The 19,876-nt window shown below is 43.5% G+C and overlaps 1 protein-coding gene across 4 annotated transcripts; it reads left to right on the top strand.

Moving 5' to 3' along the window:
* The first annotated feature begins 1,425 nt into the window (after positions 1-1,425).
* LOC128215799 (uncharacterized) lies at positions 1,426-18,384 on the top strand. Of its 4 annotated transcripts, XM_052922401.1 has the most exons (7): positions 1,469-1,551; positions 4,661-4,734; positions 13,163-13,240; positions 13,809-13,909; positions 16,170-16,268; positions 16,492-16,650; positions 16,859-18,384. In XM_052922401.1, the coding sequence occupies exons 1-7, from the start codon at positions 1,488-1,490 to the stop codon at positions 17,430-17,432; spliced, it is 1,149 nt and encodes a 382-aa protein (XP_052778361.1). In that variant the 5' UTR covers positions 1,469-1,487; the 3' UTR covers positions 17,433-18,384. The 4 variants fall into 4 exon arrangements, with proteins under 4 accessions (XP_052778364.1, XP_052778363.1, XP_052778361.1 ...); XM_052922404.1 differs by lacking the exon at positions 4,661-4,734 and having other exon boundaries at positions 1,426-1,551; XM_052922403.1 differs by lacking the exon at positions 4,661-4,734 and having other exon boundaries at positions 1,444-1,514.
* Positions 18,385-19,876: the final 1,492 nt, after the last annotated feature.

Here is a 19,876-nt window from a genome sequence, read left to right as displayed (position 1 = left end):
TGTATAGATTAAAAGGCCTGTAATAGGAACGTTTTAAGTTACTCATAAAAAGATATATATATATATATATATCTTACCTTTGAGGAAGAAAACTTAAACCGATAACGCTGAAATTATTTGACACTTTAATTATGCCCCCCTTCGAAGAAGAGAGGGTATATTGCTTCGCACATGTCGGTCAGTCCATCAGTAGACCAAAGCTTGGCCGAGTGATAACTCAACAATACCAGGACCTATGGTCAACAAACTTGACATGAAGGTTGGGCCTAAGCAGTAGAAAGGCCAAGGTCACAGTGACTTAAACGGGAAAAGGTTGTAAAAGCGTGTCCAGTGATAACTCAACAATTCTTAGACCTATGTTCATCAAACTTGACATGGAGGCTTTTCCTGACCAGTAGATGACTCCTGTTGATTTTAGTGGTCATCAGATCAAATGTCAAGATCACAGTGACCTTTAATGCTAAATTGTTGTCCAAGTGATAACTCGACAATGCCTGCACCAATGACCCTCAAACATGACATGGAAGTTGGGCCTGACCAGTAGATGACCCCTTATGATTTTAGGGTTCATGGGTCAAAGGTAAAGTTTAAAGTGATATTGAATGCAAACACGACAATTCCTGGACCTTTGGTCATCTAACTTTACACGAAGGTTGGGTCTGACCAGTATATGACCCCTATTGATTTAGGGATCATCGCGTTAAAGGTCAGGGTCACAATGGCCTTGAATGCGAAAAGGTTGTCCTAGTGATTGCTCGCCCATGCTTGCACCTATGGCCATCAAACGCGATTTTGAGGTTGGCCCTGACCTTTAGATGACCCTTATTGCCTATTGATTTTAGGGTCATCGGGTTACAGTGACCTTGAACTCGACAATGCCTGCACCCATGGCCCTAAAACTTGGGGGGGGGGGGCATAATGTTTGACAAACATCTCTTATTAATTCTTGTATGCCGGCAGCACTGAAAATATTCCGACATACAAATAATAAGAAGTTATCCTCATAGCGACTAGCTATTGGAATAGTTTACTATAACTTCTAAAATATTAATTTTATTAATCGAATTTTCGAATATTCCATCGAAAAATTTCCGAATATGTGAATATCAATTTGCCATTCGTTTACATCTCTTAAAAATACAGTACAATGATTGAAACAAGAAATGATGCCCAAACGATTTTAAGCATGTTTATCAATTTAAATTGAGAGTAATAGAAATTGCTGAAAATCCTGAATTATAGACATACATCACTTTCCATTATGAAGCCATCAATCTGAGTGTTAATGTTAATGTTAGGTTGATATCTTCCCATATATTTTTGCATGCAGTCTTCAAAAATGTTATCATGTGAACGACAATCTCAGTTTGTTTGAATATGCGTTTTTATCGCCTTGGTGGAATTCCCATTGGCTTACAACTTTCGTTTACGGTGAAAAAGAGGAAATTGCTTAAAACCAAGACAGAAAGTTGAGTTGAGCAGATGTTATGAAGTTTCGGACTTGGGACTTAACTGTGAGCGCTTTTTTCAAGCATGGACAGCGTACACACAGTAGGCATATATATATATAATTATATTATTAGGAAAATCTGGGACCAATAATATCTTACTCCCAGGGAAAATAGATAAATTTTCCCCAACTTAAGTATGCACTTGTTTTTGAAACGCATCATTTATATTTTTTTAAACAAAATCATGGTTAAGTATCGTCATGAACTAACATTGATCATGGTCAGTGTTGACCCTTTTTGATATTGGGATAAAATATGAAAGTCATGGAGATCTTAAGCAAACAATAAAGAGCGATCTTTACGGGTGATACATCCATTGCATCAAGATCTCCAAATAACTGATAACGTATAATGTAATGGATTAATTCATTTTTGTTTAACAACAAGACGTACCCGTACCAGTCTGTTAGTATGATGTTTATTGGTTCCAGTTTCAATCGAACATGAATTAGCCCCTACCGGCGCTATCAGAACATCTCGGCCAACGGGAATTGACTCTCGAAGCTTGCCGGAGATGGCCGAGTTGTTACGATTGCTACCGGCGCTAAAATAAGTACGCATAAGAAGCTATTATAGCGATATGTACATGTAGGTATGTGTTGTCATTTTAGCATGTCTAGTTTTCTCTTTGTTATTATGTAATGGTTATATAAATAGAGATCGTAAGTACGTAATAGATACAGAACGAGTTTTTCTTCAAAAGTATCCCCTTACAGACGTAATTTAAGAAGCCGTTTCGCTAGGACGAACACCAATTGTGTCTGACTTATACGACGATGAGTGTATTGCATATATAAGTGAGCAAATAAATGCATTAATAAATAAACAAATACAGATTTATAAATAGATAAATATAAATATTTTTCCGAAAGATGAACATTAGATTATTATCATGGCCTTTCTAAATACAATGTATCGGCTAGTGGGATTACTCGAAATTCTCGTGCACGGTCCGCTTACAACCGTAAGAAAACACTTTTTCAATAGCTCTGCGCGGGTATAGTTGTATAATTACACAAATAAGTGGTTAATTGATGAGACTCAGACGCATAACCATTTATTTTGTGTAAGTACTTACTAACAATATTTTACTGGTCTACATAATATTGTGTTAACTACCCGACAACTTGGCCAGCCATTGTTTATTACCACCGCTTCACCTGATTAAAATAAATAGCGACTGACTGCTGATATACTGAAATAATATAATGTTGTTAATTAGGTGATTCATATTGGCCTAGTTATTTGTCCGAGGATAGCTGTATTTGCCTGAGCCCGAAAGGGCGAAGGCTAATACAGCTGACCGAGGACAAATAACTGGGCAAATATGAACTAACCTAATTAATAAGTATTTTATTAATTAACTATTACCATTTTAGTTAAAAACATTCTTATAACTTACCTTTAGTTCACATTGAAGCCGAATTTATCCCTTGTTAATTCATGGTGTCTGCTTTTCTAGACTTGACATTGCTGATTTTGACATGCATCCTTATAGTGACATTGCACATACTTATGAACAAAGCACTGTACATTGTAAGGAAGCATGTATTTCCGTCTTAATTTTGTAAATCGTTTGTCAACACGTCAAATGTTTCACCTTTGCCGTCCATTTTGTCGGCGTACAAAATCATAATCCACCAACGGGTTAAATACAGTTGTTATATCAAACCGTACAACGTGGTTCAATCATTCAATAGGTACAAGTATGCCAAAAAATTTTATACGAAGCACAAAATGTTCAAAACAGTCGGAAACGGAAAACAAAATGGCTACCTTTAAAATTAATTTCCAGCGTATTTCTCATATTAGGCGAGTTTCGACAGCCAATGAAACTGGCTCATTTCTCAAATCCTATATTAGGCGAGTTTTGTAGCCAATCAAATCGAAGTAAACTCATATTAGGCGAGTTTTGTCGATATTGGCCGAGTTTGGTCGATATAGAGCGAGTTCTGGCATAAATTGTCTTCAATTGTCTTGTATTGATACGGCAATTGTCTCTGTATCTCGTCAAATACGTAATAGTTGATTAATAACGGTGTTGATAACCTACTGCCTCCTCATCGGACGAGCTATTATGTTGATCACTTAGCTAAAAACTTACCACATTTAATCTTCATTTGTTTTTGGTGATTTATTTTCACAACAAAAAAATTGTGATATTTAGAAAATTGTTTCATCTAAACTGAACCGCACTAGTTCAAATACAAGTACCTGCTTACAGCACTGTCCTGAAGAAGTTTGACGCTTTCGGTTCAAAATATTGAGACAAACCTGAATTTAAGAGTCGAATATTTTGAAAAATAGAGCAATCCCAATTGTTCAAATTTGTATCAAACCAGTATGACCATGTTTACTCTTGGTGGTAATTTCTGGCATCTTCATTGGCGTTAAGCAATTGCATAATAAAGATTTTACCAGGCTTTCACCACAATTAATTTTTAAATTAGTACTATTTTTACCAATGCTTGCTCGGTCATCAAATTGCAATAATGTGAGAAAGGGTTGTGAACTTTTGAATGAATGCTGATTAAGCACGTCCTTATTTATAAAAGATAAAGTTACCCACGTTCAAGACACCTGTGTCAGTCGCGTCTTTATCTGAAGTCGAGTCATAGCAGCGAACACATCCAATGTCAAATGAATTCGAACTTAATTCCAATATACACCAATGTATAGCAAAATAATGAAGGCACAATAAATGATGATTTCATTTGAATATAATGAAATGGACCCCTCCTCGTGCCTCTATTGAAGTAAAATGAGTATAAAAAGCGATTAAGATCAAAGTGATTCGTCTTAAAACCTTCGTCGTAAACCAGTTCGGTTTAACTTATTAAAAATTAGTATAGATCAAAGACATTCGTCTTAAAATCAGTCCGATTTAACCAATTATTAAAATAAGAATAAATAGCAATTAAGGTGACTAAGCTTCGTCGTAAAACCAGTTTGGTTTGTTTATAAAATTCCCGTACAAACAATGTATACGTGAGTCATATTTGTACACTCAAAAAGAACCGGAACACTTGTCACCTCGAACACGGAAGGAATATTGTTTACTTTGTAAATCAGTTTACTTTACGATGAAGGTAGCGTCCACATGATATGTACTGTTAGTTATAACCTGAACTATGATACGTACCATGTAGGTGCATGTGACTTATTACTGATCAGTGGACAACTGAATGTAAGACAGTTTGGATGCAAGGACATTTCTGTTTCTGTAAGTACCCGTTCACATATGTTTTTGTCTTCCAAATTATACAATAAGAGGGTAAAGCTCATATAGTAGCAGGGTATAATCATATTGGAGGGGGGGGGGGGGGTTACGTTCTGTTGGAAATGTTTCCTTGATGCTTAAGACAAGTTCTTGCATGATTTCTTCATTAACAACATTGTTTAAGTATGTACTTCATCCAGGCTCTTGAGTCAAGTATGTCTCCATATAACATGTTGCATTTCCTGGTTACATCATCTGTTTAGTGGGTTCGATATTATAGATTCGGTTGTCCGGTTAGTGGTTAGCGCACTCGCTTCTCATCTAGGCGACCTGGGTTCGATTCCCGACTCGGCCGCATTTGAGTTTGGTTTGTGGTCACCAAGCCGGACACGTAGGTTTCCTCCGGTTTCCCCCACAACACAAGACCACACTCTCGCGTAAAATCGGACCAAAGATAGTGATTAATATAATGTTGTAATAACTTGTTTCACAATTGCTGTAAAATAAATATGTTTAAACTAAACTATATTATAGATTATAATGTCCGTTTTCAACGAAAGTAAATAACTACAGAATTGACAGTAAATTAAATAATTCAGGTTTGTTGATAAAAAGCGAAGCGTGGCCGAACGAATAATTTTATATATTTCCATATACATGCATATGAACCAGCCCTTAATACAGGTATGTCTGTTCTCTTGACAAAGCGACACTTTTAAATTGTTTCCATGGTTTCAAGACCAACCCTGTTTCCATGATTTCTAGACCAACATACCGTTATAACATAGGCCTATGGTTTCTAGACGAACACGCTGTTAAACATATATATGGCTATTAGACCAACCTGCCGTTAAAACATACCACCCCGCTGTTCAAGTTTGTGTCTATGGTATCTAGAACAGATCGCTGTTTAAGTTTGTGTCCAAAATGTCTAGACCAGCCCGCTGTTTAAGTTTGTGTCCAAAATATCTAGACCAACCCTCCGTTTAAGTCTTTGTCCATAATGTCTAGACCAGCCCGCTGTTTAAGTTTGTGTCCAAGGTGTCTATACCACCCTGCTGTCTGTGTCCATGGTGTCTAGACCAGCCTGCTGACTAAGCATGTGTGCATGGTGTCTAGACCAACCCGCTATTAAGTCTGTGTCCATGGTGTCTAGAACAGCCCGCTGTTGAAGTGAGTGTCCACGGTGTCTAGACCAACCTTCTCTCTAAGCCTTTGTCCGTTGGGTCTAGACCAACCCGCTGTCTAAGCCTGTGTCCATGGTGTCTAGGCAAACCCGCTGTCTAAGCCTGTGTCCATGGTGTCTAGACCAACCCGCTGTCTAAGCCTGTGTCCATGGTTTCCAGACCAACCCGCTGTTTGAGTTTGAGTCCATGGTGTCTAGATCAACCCGCTGTTGAAGTTAATGTTCACGGTGTCTAGACCAACCCGCTGTTTAAGCCTGTGTCCATGGTGTCTAGACCAACCCGCTGTTTAAGCCTGTGTCTATGGTGTCTAGACCAACCCGCTGTTTAAGCCTGTGTCTATGGTGTCTAGACCAACCCGCTGTTTAAGCCCGTGACCATGGTGTCTAGACCAACCCGCTGTTTAAGCCCGTGTCCATGGTGTCCAGACCAACCCGCTGTTTAAATCTGTGTCCATGGTGTCTAGACCAACCCGCTGTTTAAGCCTGTGTCCATGGTGTCTAGACCAACCCGCTGTTTAAGCCTGTGTCCATTGTGTCAAGACCAACCCGCTGTTTAAGCCTGTGTCCATGGTGTCTAGATCAACCCGCTGTTTAAGCCTGTGTCCATGGTGTCTAGATCAACTCGCTGTTTAAGCCTTTGTCCATGGTGTCTTGACCAGCCCGCTGTTTAAGTCTTTGTCCATGGTGTCTAGACAAACCCGCTGTTTAAGCCTGTGTCCATGGTGTCTAGACAAACCCGCTGTTTAAGCTTTTATCCATGGTGTCTATACCAACCCGCTGTTTAAGCCTGTGCCCATGGTGTCTAGATCAACCCGCTGTTTAAGCCTTTGTCCATGATGTCTAGACAAGCCCGCTGTTTAATCCTGTGTCCATGGTGTCTAGATCAACCCGCTGTTTAATCATATGTCCATGGTGTCCAGTTCAACCCGCTGTTTAATTCTGTGTCCATGGTGTCCAGTTCAACCCGCTGTTTAATCCTGTGTCCGTTGTGTCTAGATCAACCCGCTGTTTAATCCTTTGTCCATGGTGTCTAGACCAGCCCGCTGTTTAATCCTGTGTCCATGGTGTCTAGACAAACCCGCTGTTTAATCCTTTGTCCATGGTGTCTAGAACAACCCGCTGTTTAATCCTTTGTCCATTGTGTCTAGATCAACCCGCTGTTTAAGCATGTGTCCATTGTGTCTAGATCAACACGCTGTTTAAGCCTTTGTCCATGATGTCTAGACCATCCCACCGTTTAAAAGTCTGAACTCAGTATACAGACCATCACGCCGTTTTAACGTGTGTACATGGTGTCTAGACCATCCCGCCGTTTAAACGTGTGAGCTCAGTATCTAGACCATCCCGCCGCTTTAAAGTGTGTACGTGGTGTCTAGACCATCCCGCCGTTTTAAAGTGTGTACGTGGTGTATAGACCATCCCGCCGTTTTAAAGTGTGTACGTGGTGTTTTGACCATCCCGCCGTTTTAACGTGTGTACGTGGTGTCTAGACCATCCCGTCGTTTTAAAGTGTGTACGTGGTGTCTAGACAAGCCCGCCGTTTTAAAGTGTGTACGTGGTGTCTAGACCATCCCGCCGTTTAAACGTCTGAACTCAGTATACAGACCAGCCCGCCGTTTTAAAGTGTGTACGTGGTGTCTAGATCATCCCGCCGTTTTAAAGTGTGTACGTGGTGTCTAGACCAGCCTGCCGTTTTAAAGTGTGTACGTGGTGTCTAGACCATCCCGCTGTTTTAAAGTGTGTACAAGGTGTATAGACCAGCCCGCCGTTTTAACGTGTGTACGTGGTGTCTAGACCAGCCCGCCGTTTTAACGTGTGTACGTGGTGTCTAGACCAGCCCGCCGTTTAAATGTGTGAACTTAGTATCTAAACCATCCCGCCGTTTTAAAGTGTGTACGTGGTGTCTAGACCATCCCGCCGTTTAAACGTGTGTGCATGGTGTCTAGGCCATCCCGTCGTTTAAACGTGTGTACGTGGTGTCTAGACCATCCCGCAGTTTAAACGTCTGATCTCAGTATATAGACCATCCCGCCGTTTTAACGCGTGTGCATGGTGTCTAGACCATCCCGCCCTATTAACGCGTGTGCATGGTGTCTAGACCATCCCGCCGTTTAAACGTGTGTGCATGGTGTCTAGACCAGTCCGCCGTTTTAACGCGTGTGCATGGTGTCTAGGCCATCCCGCCGTTTAAACGTGTGTACGTGGTGTCTAGACAAGCCCGCCGTTTTAACGCGTGTGCATGGTGTCTAGACCATCCCGCCCTATTAACGCGAGTGCATGGTGTCTAGACCATCCCGCCGTTTAAACGTGTGTGCATGGTGTCTAGACCAGTCCGCCGTTTTAACGCGTGTGCATGGTGTCTAGACCATCCCGCCGTTTAAACGTGTGTGCATGGTGTTTAGACAAGCCCGCCGTTTTAACGCGTGTGCATGGTGTCTAGACCAGCCCGCCGTTTAAACGCGTGTTTATGGTGTCTAGACCAGCCCGCCGTTTTAACTCGTGTGCATGGTGTCTAGACCAGCCCGCCGTTTTAGTGTGCATGGTGTCTAGACCAGCCCGCCGTTTTAACGTGTGTGCATGGTGTCTTCACTTGCCCTTCCGTTTAAACGTGTGTACATGGTGTCTAGACCATCACGCCGTTTTAACGCGTGTACATGGTGTCTAGACCATCCCACCGTTTTAACAGGTGTACATGGTGTCTAGACCATCCCACCGTTTTAACGTGTGTACATGGTGTCTAGACCATCGTGCATGGTGTCTGGACCATCACGCCGTTTTAACGTGTGTGCATGGTGTCTGGACCAGCCCGCCGTTTAAACGTGTGTGCATGGTGTCTAGACAAGCCCGCCGTTTAAACGTGTGTATATGGTGTCTAGACCAGCCCGCCGTTCAAACGTGTGTGCATGGTGTCTAGACCAGCCCGGCGTTCAAACGTGTGTGCATGGTGTCTAGACAAGCCCGCCGTTTAAACGTGTGTGCATTGTGTCTAGACAAGCCCGCCGTTCAAACGTGTGTGCATTGTGTCTAGACAAGCCCGGCGTTTAAACGTCTGTGCATTGTGTCTAGACCAGTCCGCCGTTCAAACGTGTGTGCATGGTGTCTAGACCAGCCCGCCGTTCAAACGTGTGTGCATGGTGTCTAGACCAGTCCGCCGTTCAAACGTGTGTGCATGGTATCTGGACCAGTCCGCCGTTCAAACGTGTGTGCATTGTGTCTAGACAAGCCCGGCGTTTAAACGTCTGTGCATTGTGTCTAGACCAGTCCGCCGTTCAAACGTGTGTGCATGGTGTCTAGACCAGCCCGCCGTTCAAACGTGTGTGCATGGTGTCTGGACCAGTCCGCCGTTCAAACGTGTGTGCATGGTATCTGGACCAGTCCGCCGTTCAAACGTGTGTGCATGGTGTCTAGACCAGTCCGCCGTTCAAACGTGTGTGCATGGTATCTGGAACAGTCCGCCGTTTAAACGTGTGTGCATGGTGTCTAGACCAGCCCGCCGTTCAAACGTGTGTGCATGGTGTCTAGACCATCACGCCGTTTTAACGTGTGTGCATGGTGTCTAGACCAGCCCGCCGTTCAAACGTGTGTGCATGGTATCTGGACCAGTCCGCCGTTTAAACGTGTGTGCATGGTGTCTAGACCTGTCTAGACCAGCCTTCTGTTTTAACGGTTGTGTGCATGTTATCTAGACCAGCCCGCTGTTTTAACGCGTGTGCACGGTGTCTAGACCAGCCCGCCGTTTTAACGCGTGTGCATGGTGTCCAGACCAGCCAAACGTTTTAACGCGTGTACATAGTGTCGAGACAAGCCCGACGTTTTAAGGTGTATGCATGGGGTCTAGACCAGCCCTCTGTTTTAACGCGTGTGCATGGTGTCTAGACCAGCCCGCCGTTCAAACGCGTGTGCATGGTGTCTAGACCAGCCCTCTGTTTTAACGTATGTACATAGTGTCTAGACAAGCCCGCCGTTTAAACGTGTGTATATGGTGTCTAGACCAGCCCGTCGTTTAAACGTGTGTGCATGGTGTCTAGACCATCCCGCCGTTTTAACGTGTGTATATGGTGTCTAGACCAGCCCTCCGTTTTAACGTGTGTGCATGGTGTCTAGACAAGCCCTCTGTTTTAACGTGTGTGCATGGTGTCTAGACAAGCCCGCCGTTTTAACGTGTGTGCATGGTGTCTAGACAAGCTCTCTGTTTTAACACGTGTGCATGGTGTCTAGACCAGCCCTCTGTTCTAAAGAGTGTGCATGGTGTTTAGACCAGCCCTCTGTTTTAACGAGTGTGCATGGTGTCTAGACCAGCCCTCTGTTCTAACGAGTGTGCATGGTGTCTATACCAGCCCTCTGTTTTAACGAGTGTGCATGGTGTCTAGTTAACGTGTGTGCATGGTGTCTAGACCAGCCCGCCGTTTTAACGTGTGTGCATGGTGTCTAGACCAGCCCGCCGTTTAAACGTGTGTGCATGGTGTCTAGACCAGACCGCCGTTTTAACGCGTGTGCATGGTGTCTAGACAAGCCCGCCGTTTTAACGCGTGTGCATGGTGTCTAGACAAGCCCGCCGTTTTAACGCGTGTACTTGGTGTCTAGACAAGCCCGCCGTTTAAACGCGTGTGCATGGTGTCTAGACAAGCCCGCCGTTTTAACGAGTGTGCATGGTGTCTAGACAAGCCCGCCGTTTTAACGAGTGTACATGGTGTCTAGACAAGTCCGCCGTTTAAACGCGTATGCATGGTGTCTAGACCAGCCAAACGTTTTAACGCGTGTACATAGTGTCACGACAAGCCCGACGTTTTAAGGTGTGTGCATGGGGTCTAGACCAGCCCTCTGTTTTAACGTTTGTATATGGTGTCTAGACCATCCCGCCGTTTAAACGAGTGTGTATGGTGTCTAGACGAGACCGCCGTTTCAACGTGTGTATATGGTGTCTAGACCAGCCCGCCGTTCAAACGCGTGTGCATGGTGTCTAGACCAGCCCTCTGTTTTAACGTGTGTACATGGTGTCTAGACCAGCCCGCCGTTCAAACGTGTGTGCATGGTATCTGGACCAGTCCGCCGTTTAAACGTGTGTGCATGGTGTCTAGACCAGCCCGCCGTTTTAACGTGTGTATATGGTGTCTAGACCAGCCCTCCGTTTTAACGTGTGTGCATGGTGTCTAGACAAGCCCTCTGTTTTAATGTGTGTGCATGGTGTCTGGACAAGCCCGCGTTTTAACGTGTGTACATGGTGTCTAGACAAGCCCTCTGTTTTAACGCGTGTGCATGGTGTCTAGACCAGCCCTCTGTTCTAACGAGTGTTCATGGTGTCTAGACCAGCCCTCTGTTTTAACGAGTGTGCATGGTGTCTAGACCAGCCCTCTGTTCTAACGAATGTGCATGGTGTCTAGACAAGCCCGCCGTTTAAACGCGTGTTCATGGTGTCTAGACAAGTCCGCCGTTTTAACGAGTGTACATGATGTCTAGACAAGCCCGCCGTTTTAACGCGTGTACATGGTGTCTAGACCAGCCCGCCGTTTTAACGCGTGTGCATGGTGTCTAGACAAGCCCGCCGTTTTAACCCGTGTGCATGGTGTCTAGACAAGCCCGCCGTTTAAACGCGTGTACTTGATGTCTAGACAAGCCCGCCGTTTTAACGCGTGTGCATGGTGTCTAGACAAGCCCGCCGTTTAAACGCGTGTAATTGGTGTTTAGACAAGCCCGCCGTTTAAACGCGTGTGCATGGTGTCTAGACAAGCCCGCCGTTTTAACGAGTGTGCATGGTGTCTAGACAAGTCCGCCGTTTTAACGTGTGTGCATGGTGTCTAGACAAGCCCGCCGTTTGTGCATGGTGTCTAGACAAGCCCGCTGTTTGAACGTGTGTGCATGTTGTTTAGACAAGCCCGCCGTTTAAACGTGTGTGCATGGTGTCTAGACCAGCCCGCCGTTTTAACGCGTGTAATTGGTGTCTAGACAAGCCCGCCGTTTTAACGTGTGTGCATGGTGTCTAGACAAGCCCGCCGTTTCAACGGCTGTGCATGGTGTCTAGACAAACCCGCCGTTTAAACGCGTGTGCATGGTGTCTAGACCAGCCCGCCATTTAAACGCGTGTGCATGGTGTCTAGACCAGCCCGCCGTTTTAACGCGTGTAAATGGTGTCTAGACCAGCCCGCCGTTTTAACGGGTGTGCATGGTGTCTAGACAAGCCCGCCGTTTTAACGCGTATGCATGGTGTCTAGACCATCCCGCCGTTTAAACGCCTGTGCATGGTGTCTAGACAAGCCCGCCGTTTAAACGCGTGTGCATGGTGTCTAGACCAGCCCGCCGTTTTAACGCGTGTGCATGGTGTCTAGACAAGCCCGCCGTTTAAACGCGTGTGCATGGTGTCTAGACCAGCCCGCCGTTTTAACGCGTGTGCATGGTGTCTAGACAAGCCCGCCGTTTTAACGCGTGTGCATGGTGTCTAGACAAGCCCGCCGTTTTAACGCGTGTGCATGGTGTCTAGACCATCCCGCCGTTTAAACGTGTGTGCATGGTGTCTAGACAAGCCCGCCGTTTAAACGCGTGTGCATGGTGTCTAGACCAGCCCGCCGTTTTAACGCGTGTGCATGGTGTCTAGACCAGCCCGCCGTTTTAACGCGTGTGCATGGTGTCTAGACCATCCCGCCGTTTAAACGCGTGTGCATGGTGTCTAGACAAGCCCGCCGTTTTAACGCGTGTACATAGTGTCTAGACAAGCCCGCCGTTTAAACGCGTGTGCATGGTATCTGGACCAGTCCGCCGTTTTAACGCGTGTGCATGGTGTCTAGACAAGCCCTCTGTTTTAACGCGTGTGCATGGTGTCTAGACAAGCCCGCCGTTTTAACGCGTTTGCATGGTGTCTAGACCATCCCGCCGTTTAAACGCGTGTGCATGGTGTCTAGACCAGCCCGCCGTTTAAACGCGTGTGCATGGTGTCTAGACCAGCCCGCCGTTTTAACGCGTATGCATGGTGTCTAGACCATCCCACCGTTTAAACGCGTGTGCATGGTGTCTAGACAAGCCCGCCGTTTAAACGCGTGTGCATGGTGTCTAGACCATCCCGCTTTTGCTTTTCACATCGAACACTTGCATTTCTTCTACTATATCGAGATGATGTCCACATAATTTGGAAGTAAAAATATCAGCTTTTTAATTGTTCGATTTGATATTCCGAATTTCCCTAAATTACTGAACTCCTGTCACGTACCGGTTTATAGACTAGCCCGCTGTTTAATATTGTTTCCATGGTTACAGGAGATGAGCCCGGATCTGGATATCTGTGTCTGCAACCCACGGACTGACAAGTTCACTACGTATGATCTCATTACGAAGGTATACTTTACGCATATGGCTTCAAAATGGCTTGACCGTGCTTTGTGATATTATATTATCGCTTGATAAAACTTTCGGTTTGATAATACTTGTTCGTTTATAAATTCATCATTCATTTATTCATTATGCTGTAAGTGATAAAAAGATGGTTCAAACTATTAAATGGACTCGCTCATGTTTTGAAGCATGTGCACGGTAATGCATCTGATAACACTGATATAATAATTATTTTACTCTTTGAAACCGAAATTGCAGAAAAAGTAAATTCGAAGTATAAAAAATACATATGTTACAAACTACCAATTTTTGATGGAGTTATGGTCACTTAGTTGAAATAGCGGACCAGTCCTTGGTCCAGGCGGCCTGTCACTCATTTAACAGTTGAAGTTACGCACCTGACCCGTTAAACTTGTACATGTATTTTTGTGTGAAACCAAAACCAATAAGGAAAACCTATAAGGAATTTTTTTGCAAATACACGAAACTTCTGAACCCATTTTGCTGTGCATTATGCAATACAATAATGAGCGGCACCATGTGTATTGTTTTTGTGTGTGATTTCTGGCAGACGAGAAACCCAGCGTTTACGCTCCCTGCCTCTCGGACCCGCCGCCGCTACAACGACTTCCAGTGGTTGCGCAAGACGCTCCAGAAACATCACCCTCTTTGGTAAGTTTGCGTAAATCTCCATCCTCTGATTTGACAGTGAACGGGAATCTCCCATCTCCATTTATGGTAAGGAATATGAATCTCCCACCATCCTTTCCGGCTTTTCTCCCATCAACCTCTATGGCGGAGAACGCGAATCTACCATCCTCTGTAGTAAGGTAAGATAATCTCTTAGCACTCTCTCATATAGGAAACGGAAATCTCCTACCACCGTCTCTTGAAGGAAACGGAAACTTTCCACCAATCTCTCCTATAGGGAACGGGAATCTCCAACCATACTTTCCACCAGGAAACGGGAATATCCCTCCATTCTATCTCTCAAGGATCGATAATCCCTCATCTCCGTTCTCCGGGCTCTAAGACATAGAACAGGAATCACCCACCATCTTCTCTGGCAAGAATCTCCCATCACCTCCTATCACCCGGTAAGGAAACGGGAATCCCCTCTGGCAGAGAACGGGAATCTCCCACCACCTTCTCCGGTAGGGAATGGGAATCCCCCACCATCCTCTCTGACAGAGAACGGGAATCTCCCACCACCTTCTCCGGTAGGGAATGGGAATCCCCCACCATCCTCTCTGGCAGAGAACGGGAATCTCCCACCACCTTCTCCGGTAGGGAATGGGAATCCCCCACCATCCTCTCTGACAGAGAACGGGAATCTCCCACCGCCTTCTCCGGTAGGGAAACGGGAATCTCCCTCCACCCTCTCTGGTAGGGATTTGGAATCCCCAACCACCCTCTCTGGCAGAGAACGGGAATCTGCCACCACCCTCTCCGGCAAGGAACGGGAATTTCCCTCCGTTCTCTCAGGCAGAGAACGGAAATCTCCCATCACCTTCTCCGGTAGGGAAACGGGAATCTGCCACCAACCTCTTCAGCATGGAACAGAGATCTCCCACCACACTCTCCGCCAGGGAACGGGAAACTCTCACGACCGTCTCCGTTAAGGACGAGAATCTCCCCCACCCATACATCTATCAACCCTCTCAGGAGAGAACAGGATCTCCAACCATCCGGTCTCGAAGGGAATGGGTATCTCTCAGGACACTCTCCGGAACGGGAATCTCTCGAGACCCTATCCGGTAGGGAATGTTAATCTCTCACAATCGGCCTGGAAGGGAACGGGAATCTCTCACGACCCACACCGGAAGGGAACGGGAATCTCTCACGACCCTCTCAAGAAAGGAACGGGACTCTCTCACCACCCACTCCGGTAGGGAACGGAAATCTCACAAAAACCTCTCTGGTAGTAAGCGGGAATCTCCTAATCATATGTGACCGATTATCTCTAATAGAAAGATTGCGGCACGCTACGCGGGCGTGAAATCTATTATTGTTTGAGCACGTCGTCATCTACGTTTGGTAGTTTGTAAAAGTTTACAGCGTGAAGTCGGTATCCAGGAAACCTGTAAAACGTTCACAGTAAGGGTAAGCTCATGCAAGGTTAATGTCAATGACATCTACACAATCACGAGGAAATCTCTTTGTTCGAGATTCTGTCGGCCTAAATGTTCACGTGGAAAGATGCATCTCGCAAACGGAAACTTCCATACGGGTAGGTACACGTTCAAGCGCAAGTCGTGTCTCGCAAGAAATAAACAGGATTTTCCATGATATACGTTTATATGTGATAATAAAGAGCATATTATATTTAAATCCATCATCGTCGGATACCAACGGTCTAGCCATTCAGATACTCTCCAGTCAAACTGGTGTTTACCTTAAAGCTGCACTCTCACAGATTTACAATTTTTACAACTTTTTCTTTTTTGTCTTGGAAAGAGGAAATTATTGCGTAAATATCTGCAAACCAATGATATATGAGTGCTGACATAAAATCAGATCATAGATTTTCATATCCGTTCGAAAAATAATGTTTATGGCTTAAACCGTTACTAACAGTTTAAGAAAAAATGCATAAAACATCAATTTTCTAACTTAAATATAAAAATCTGCGATCTAATGTTTTGTCAACATACATAAATAACTGGTTTCCATGGATTTTCGCAAAAAAATGGCTCGTTCCAAGACAAAAAAATAAAAAAAAGTTGTCAAAACTTTCAATCTGTGAGAGTGCAGCTTTAATAGCTCGCACGTGAATGTGTGTTCATAAATGTTCGGAACAAACTTAAGCAGCTACTGTAACACTGCAATAGAAAAAGCATGTGTAGACGGTTTCCGAGCCATAAAATACATATTAATGTCAACCATGTATTGTTACGCTCCTTCTATTCTCATAACCTTCATCTCCCCATAGCGTGTGCCCGGAGCTGCCCGAGCGGAAACATTCCCAGGAGCGGTTCGAGATCCAGTTTCTCGTGCAGCGTATGAAGGACCTCGAGGATTGGCTGCTCGTGTATGTAGATCTTTTGGTCATTTGTACATGTTAAAATACACGCAAAGAAGTAAAATTCGCCCACAAGTTGTAAGCAATTTATACAATAATAATATTCTACAATCGTTAAGGTAATGCTGAGTAGACATTAGTCTGTAAGCAACAGTATACATGTGCAATAAATAGTGCTTCTATTTGCCATTTAGATGGTTTTGTATAGACTGTAGCTACCCTTCTCTTGCAGGGTTGTGCGGGAGAGTCTGTACCTGTCGGACTCAGCGCTGCACCTGTTCCTGCAGTCTTCACTCTCCTGTGACCACATCGACCTCTACATCCGGGGATGTCTCGCAGAGGACGACGTCAGCCACGCATACACCGAGGCCGCCCGCAACGCACAGGACAGGTAGAACGGGACGCTTCTTGCGTGTTATTTTTAGTACACATCATCAGTCCTATTCAAGTATTTAGATTCCAGCTCCTCCTGAGTTACTCATATACGTTATTGCCTTTTAGGGTAAAATGACCAATGTATAAACGTCACCTTTACCACAAAAAATCCGATGTATATCAAAGATAAAAAAGTATAATTATATGCTATCATATATTTGCAGCACATCGTCGCCATGTAAGGATACAGGTGCACATCGATCCTACCGGTCTGTTGAGTGTAAAGTTGGAAGTTCGTGCAGAAGCAGCAACGTAGAACAAGGAGAGGGCAGTAATGGCCATAGACGCTTGATTACCCCTGACAGCGGCCTCGCGGAGGAAGACTCGGATAGTGACGCATGTTCTCTGACGTCTTCGCACAACTCGAGCGGGAGCGCGTCCTTTGAGACATCCCCAAGTGTATCAGGGCATTACCCACCACTGACCGAAGTTCGGGTGTGCTCCTCTTGCCCGGAGGACTGTGGCTGCGGCGGCAACGACAGTGGCGACTGCGGGGTGGGTGCAGGAAGTTGCAATAGTGGACATGCTGCTGACAGTCTAGATGCTTGTGAGCGTCAGTTGAAGCAGTGTGACTGTCAGAGGAATAAATGCACATGTGGGAGGAACCATCAAGAGAAAGGTAGAAGATACTGTGCATCGTGTATTGATAAACCTGATTCAGAAAAGTCAACCAAGACTGTTGAAAGTAAACCAATAACAAGGAAAGTGGAAATGGGTGTGATATTCTCAGTCAATTGACGCAAAGTTTTTTTGAAATTCACACGGATTATATACAAGACATTCCGTTTTAAAAGGTGTTTCTAGTCGGTCCGATTTTTAAAACATTTTAACTTTTAATCGACTGTTCATTTAGGTTGTGTCTAACCAATACTCTTAATCCGGGGGTTGTTGTGCAGTATGATTTTCTGAAAGTAAATATCATTTCCCATTTACTGCCGTTTGGCAATTTTGGCTTTAATGAACACCAGGCTGTAATGTCCGTAACCATTCTAGTGGTACGTGCATCCATCTGTTTTGAAACAGAAATGAGCATTTGCCATGGTATGCTGATAAAAAATAAATAAAATCTCCATTACGTAATGTATTATATCGAGGAAAATAAAGTTTAAAATATCAGTTGCCGGAATTATGTTACCTTAAAATGTGTGCTATCTATGGTAATAAACTTGCAGTTTAGAGGAAAGCTTTTTTGGAAGCCTTTTTAGTATTAATGTTGTATTTTTATATGAAACATTACCATATTTCAAGAAGAACAGGACATTTAATGTTCATAACTTTAAATGCGTAACTTGAAAATGTGTGTTTTCAACTTTAATAAAGTTATTAGCACCTTATTTGTGCAATTATATAGTGTATTATGTATTTTATTGTAAATATTAATATACTGCAAACAAAACAAAACATGTATTATCCGTAACATAATGTACATAACGTTACCCGTGCTTCCTTTCAAATATATCTTATGGTTGTTGTAAAGAAGTTCTTAAGGTATAAATCATGCCTTTATAATTATCTTAATATAAAAATAAACATGCCGATGAAGACTGTGTGACTACCAAGTATGATTTCAGTGATGAAGATGTAATTGAAGCAATGATTGATTTTAGTGTGTGTGTATTTCCATTTCATCTAAATTTTAAACGGTTGTTAAGTTTATTTTATAATTCTAATAATAAACAATTTTATGCAATATTGTTTTTATCTTTCTTTCAAATAAAACACAAACCATTGGATTATATGACTTTCTTATAAGATTTTTTTTATTTTGGACTTATATGTCACTGGAGCGTTAGCTAGGGGCCCTGGTGTGTGTGATTATTGGTCACATTTGTATATGTAGGGCACCACTGGACCTTGGGTTAAGTTGCAAAGGGTTTGATGGCTACTAGATTGGCATAAATGAAGAAAAGATAGTATTGACTTGTCTGGCATGTAAAATAGCATACCCATGTGGCAAATTAGTAATATGGCGCCTGGTGATCTCTGAAACCACACCTGCACTTATTGGGCACCCGGAATAATAGCTGGACATTGGTCTGCAATGAATGGGCAAACCTCTGGACAAAGAAGGTCAATTAGTTTACCTGGAAATGGCAAATCTGGATATAATTTTGCTTTGAATGGACAGACTTCTAGTCAAAGAGGGTCAATTATTTTACTTGGAAATGGCAAAGCTGGACATTGTATTGCTTTGAATGGGCAGAATTCTTGTCAAATAGGGTCAATTGGTTAACCTGGAAATGTCAAAGCTGGACATTGAATTGCTTTGAATGGACACACTTCTAGTCAAATAGGGCCAATTGGTTAACCTGGAAATGGCAAAGCTGGTTTACCTGGAAATGGCAAAGCTTGATATTGTATTGCTTTGAATTGGGCAATTTCTATACAAAGAGGGTCAATTGATTTACCTGAAAATTGCAAAGCTGGTTATTATATTGCTTTGAATGGGCAGACTTCTAGTCAAATAGGGTCAATTGGTTTACCTGGAAATGGCAAAGCTGGACATTGTATTGCTTGGAATGGGCACACTTCTAGTCAAATAGGGTCAATTGGTTAACATGGAAATGACAAAGCTGGTTTACCTGGAAATGGCAAAGCTTGATATTGTATTGCTTGAAATAGGCAGACTTCTAGTCAAATAGGGTCAATTGATTTACCTGAAAATAGCAAAGCTGGACATTGTATTCCTTTGAATAGGCAAACACATATAGTAAAAAGGATTTAATTGACACTTTATGTACTTTTCCCATGCTTTTTGAGGGGCAATGAATGCATCGAATAGGCTTACTTTTAAGTTGAAGTTTTAACCCAGACTGATTACATTGGACACTGTATGGTATGATTAAAGCCTGGTTTGTTTTGTACTGAAAAGCATAATATTGAAGCTACAGTGGGGCCAGACTGATCCGGGCATGGCATGAATGGAACTTTTTTTGAACGGATTCGTTATTGAATAGGTTTTAAATTGTAGACAGAAAGCGATTTTTTCGACTGCCCCAAAAGCCCATTAGTAATTAATTGGACACTGAATGGGCATTTGTTTTGCTACCAGAATGGCTATAACTTACCAACAAAATGTGGTTATCAATAACTATTATCAGAATTGTATGAAACAGAATGCATTTTATGAACACCACAATATGATATATATCAGCACTGGTAAAGCTAGGAAAGGGCCCCTT

Source organism: Mya arenaria, chromosome 14, assembly GCF_026914265.1.
Source record: "Mya arenaria isolate MELC-2E11 chromosome 14, ASM2691426v1".
Lineage (NCBI taxonomy): Eukaryota > Metazoa > Mollusca > Bivalvia > Myida > Myidae > Mya > Mya arenaria.
Note: the sequence above shows the minus strand (reverse complement) of the source record. Positions and strands in the feature narration are given on the sequence as shown.

Bases quoted from the DNA above. Each gene is read 5' to 3' on its own strand.
- LOC128215799 (XM_052922401.1), top strand. From the start codon at position 1,488: ATGAAGTTTCGGACTTGGGACTTAACTGTGAGCGCTTTTTTCAAGCAT. The intron at 4,735-13,162 runs GTAAGTACCCGT...CCATGGTTACAG, and splicing joins GCAAGGACATTTCTGTTTCT to GAGATGAGCCCGGATCTGGA. The intron at 16,269-16,491 runs GTATGTAGATCT...CTTCTCTTGCAG, and splicing joins CTCGAGGATTGGCTGCTCGT to GGTTGTGCGGGAGAGTCTGT.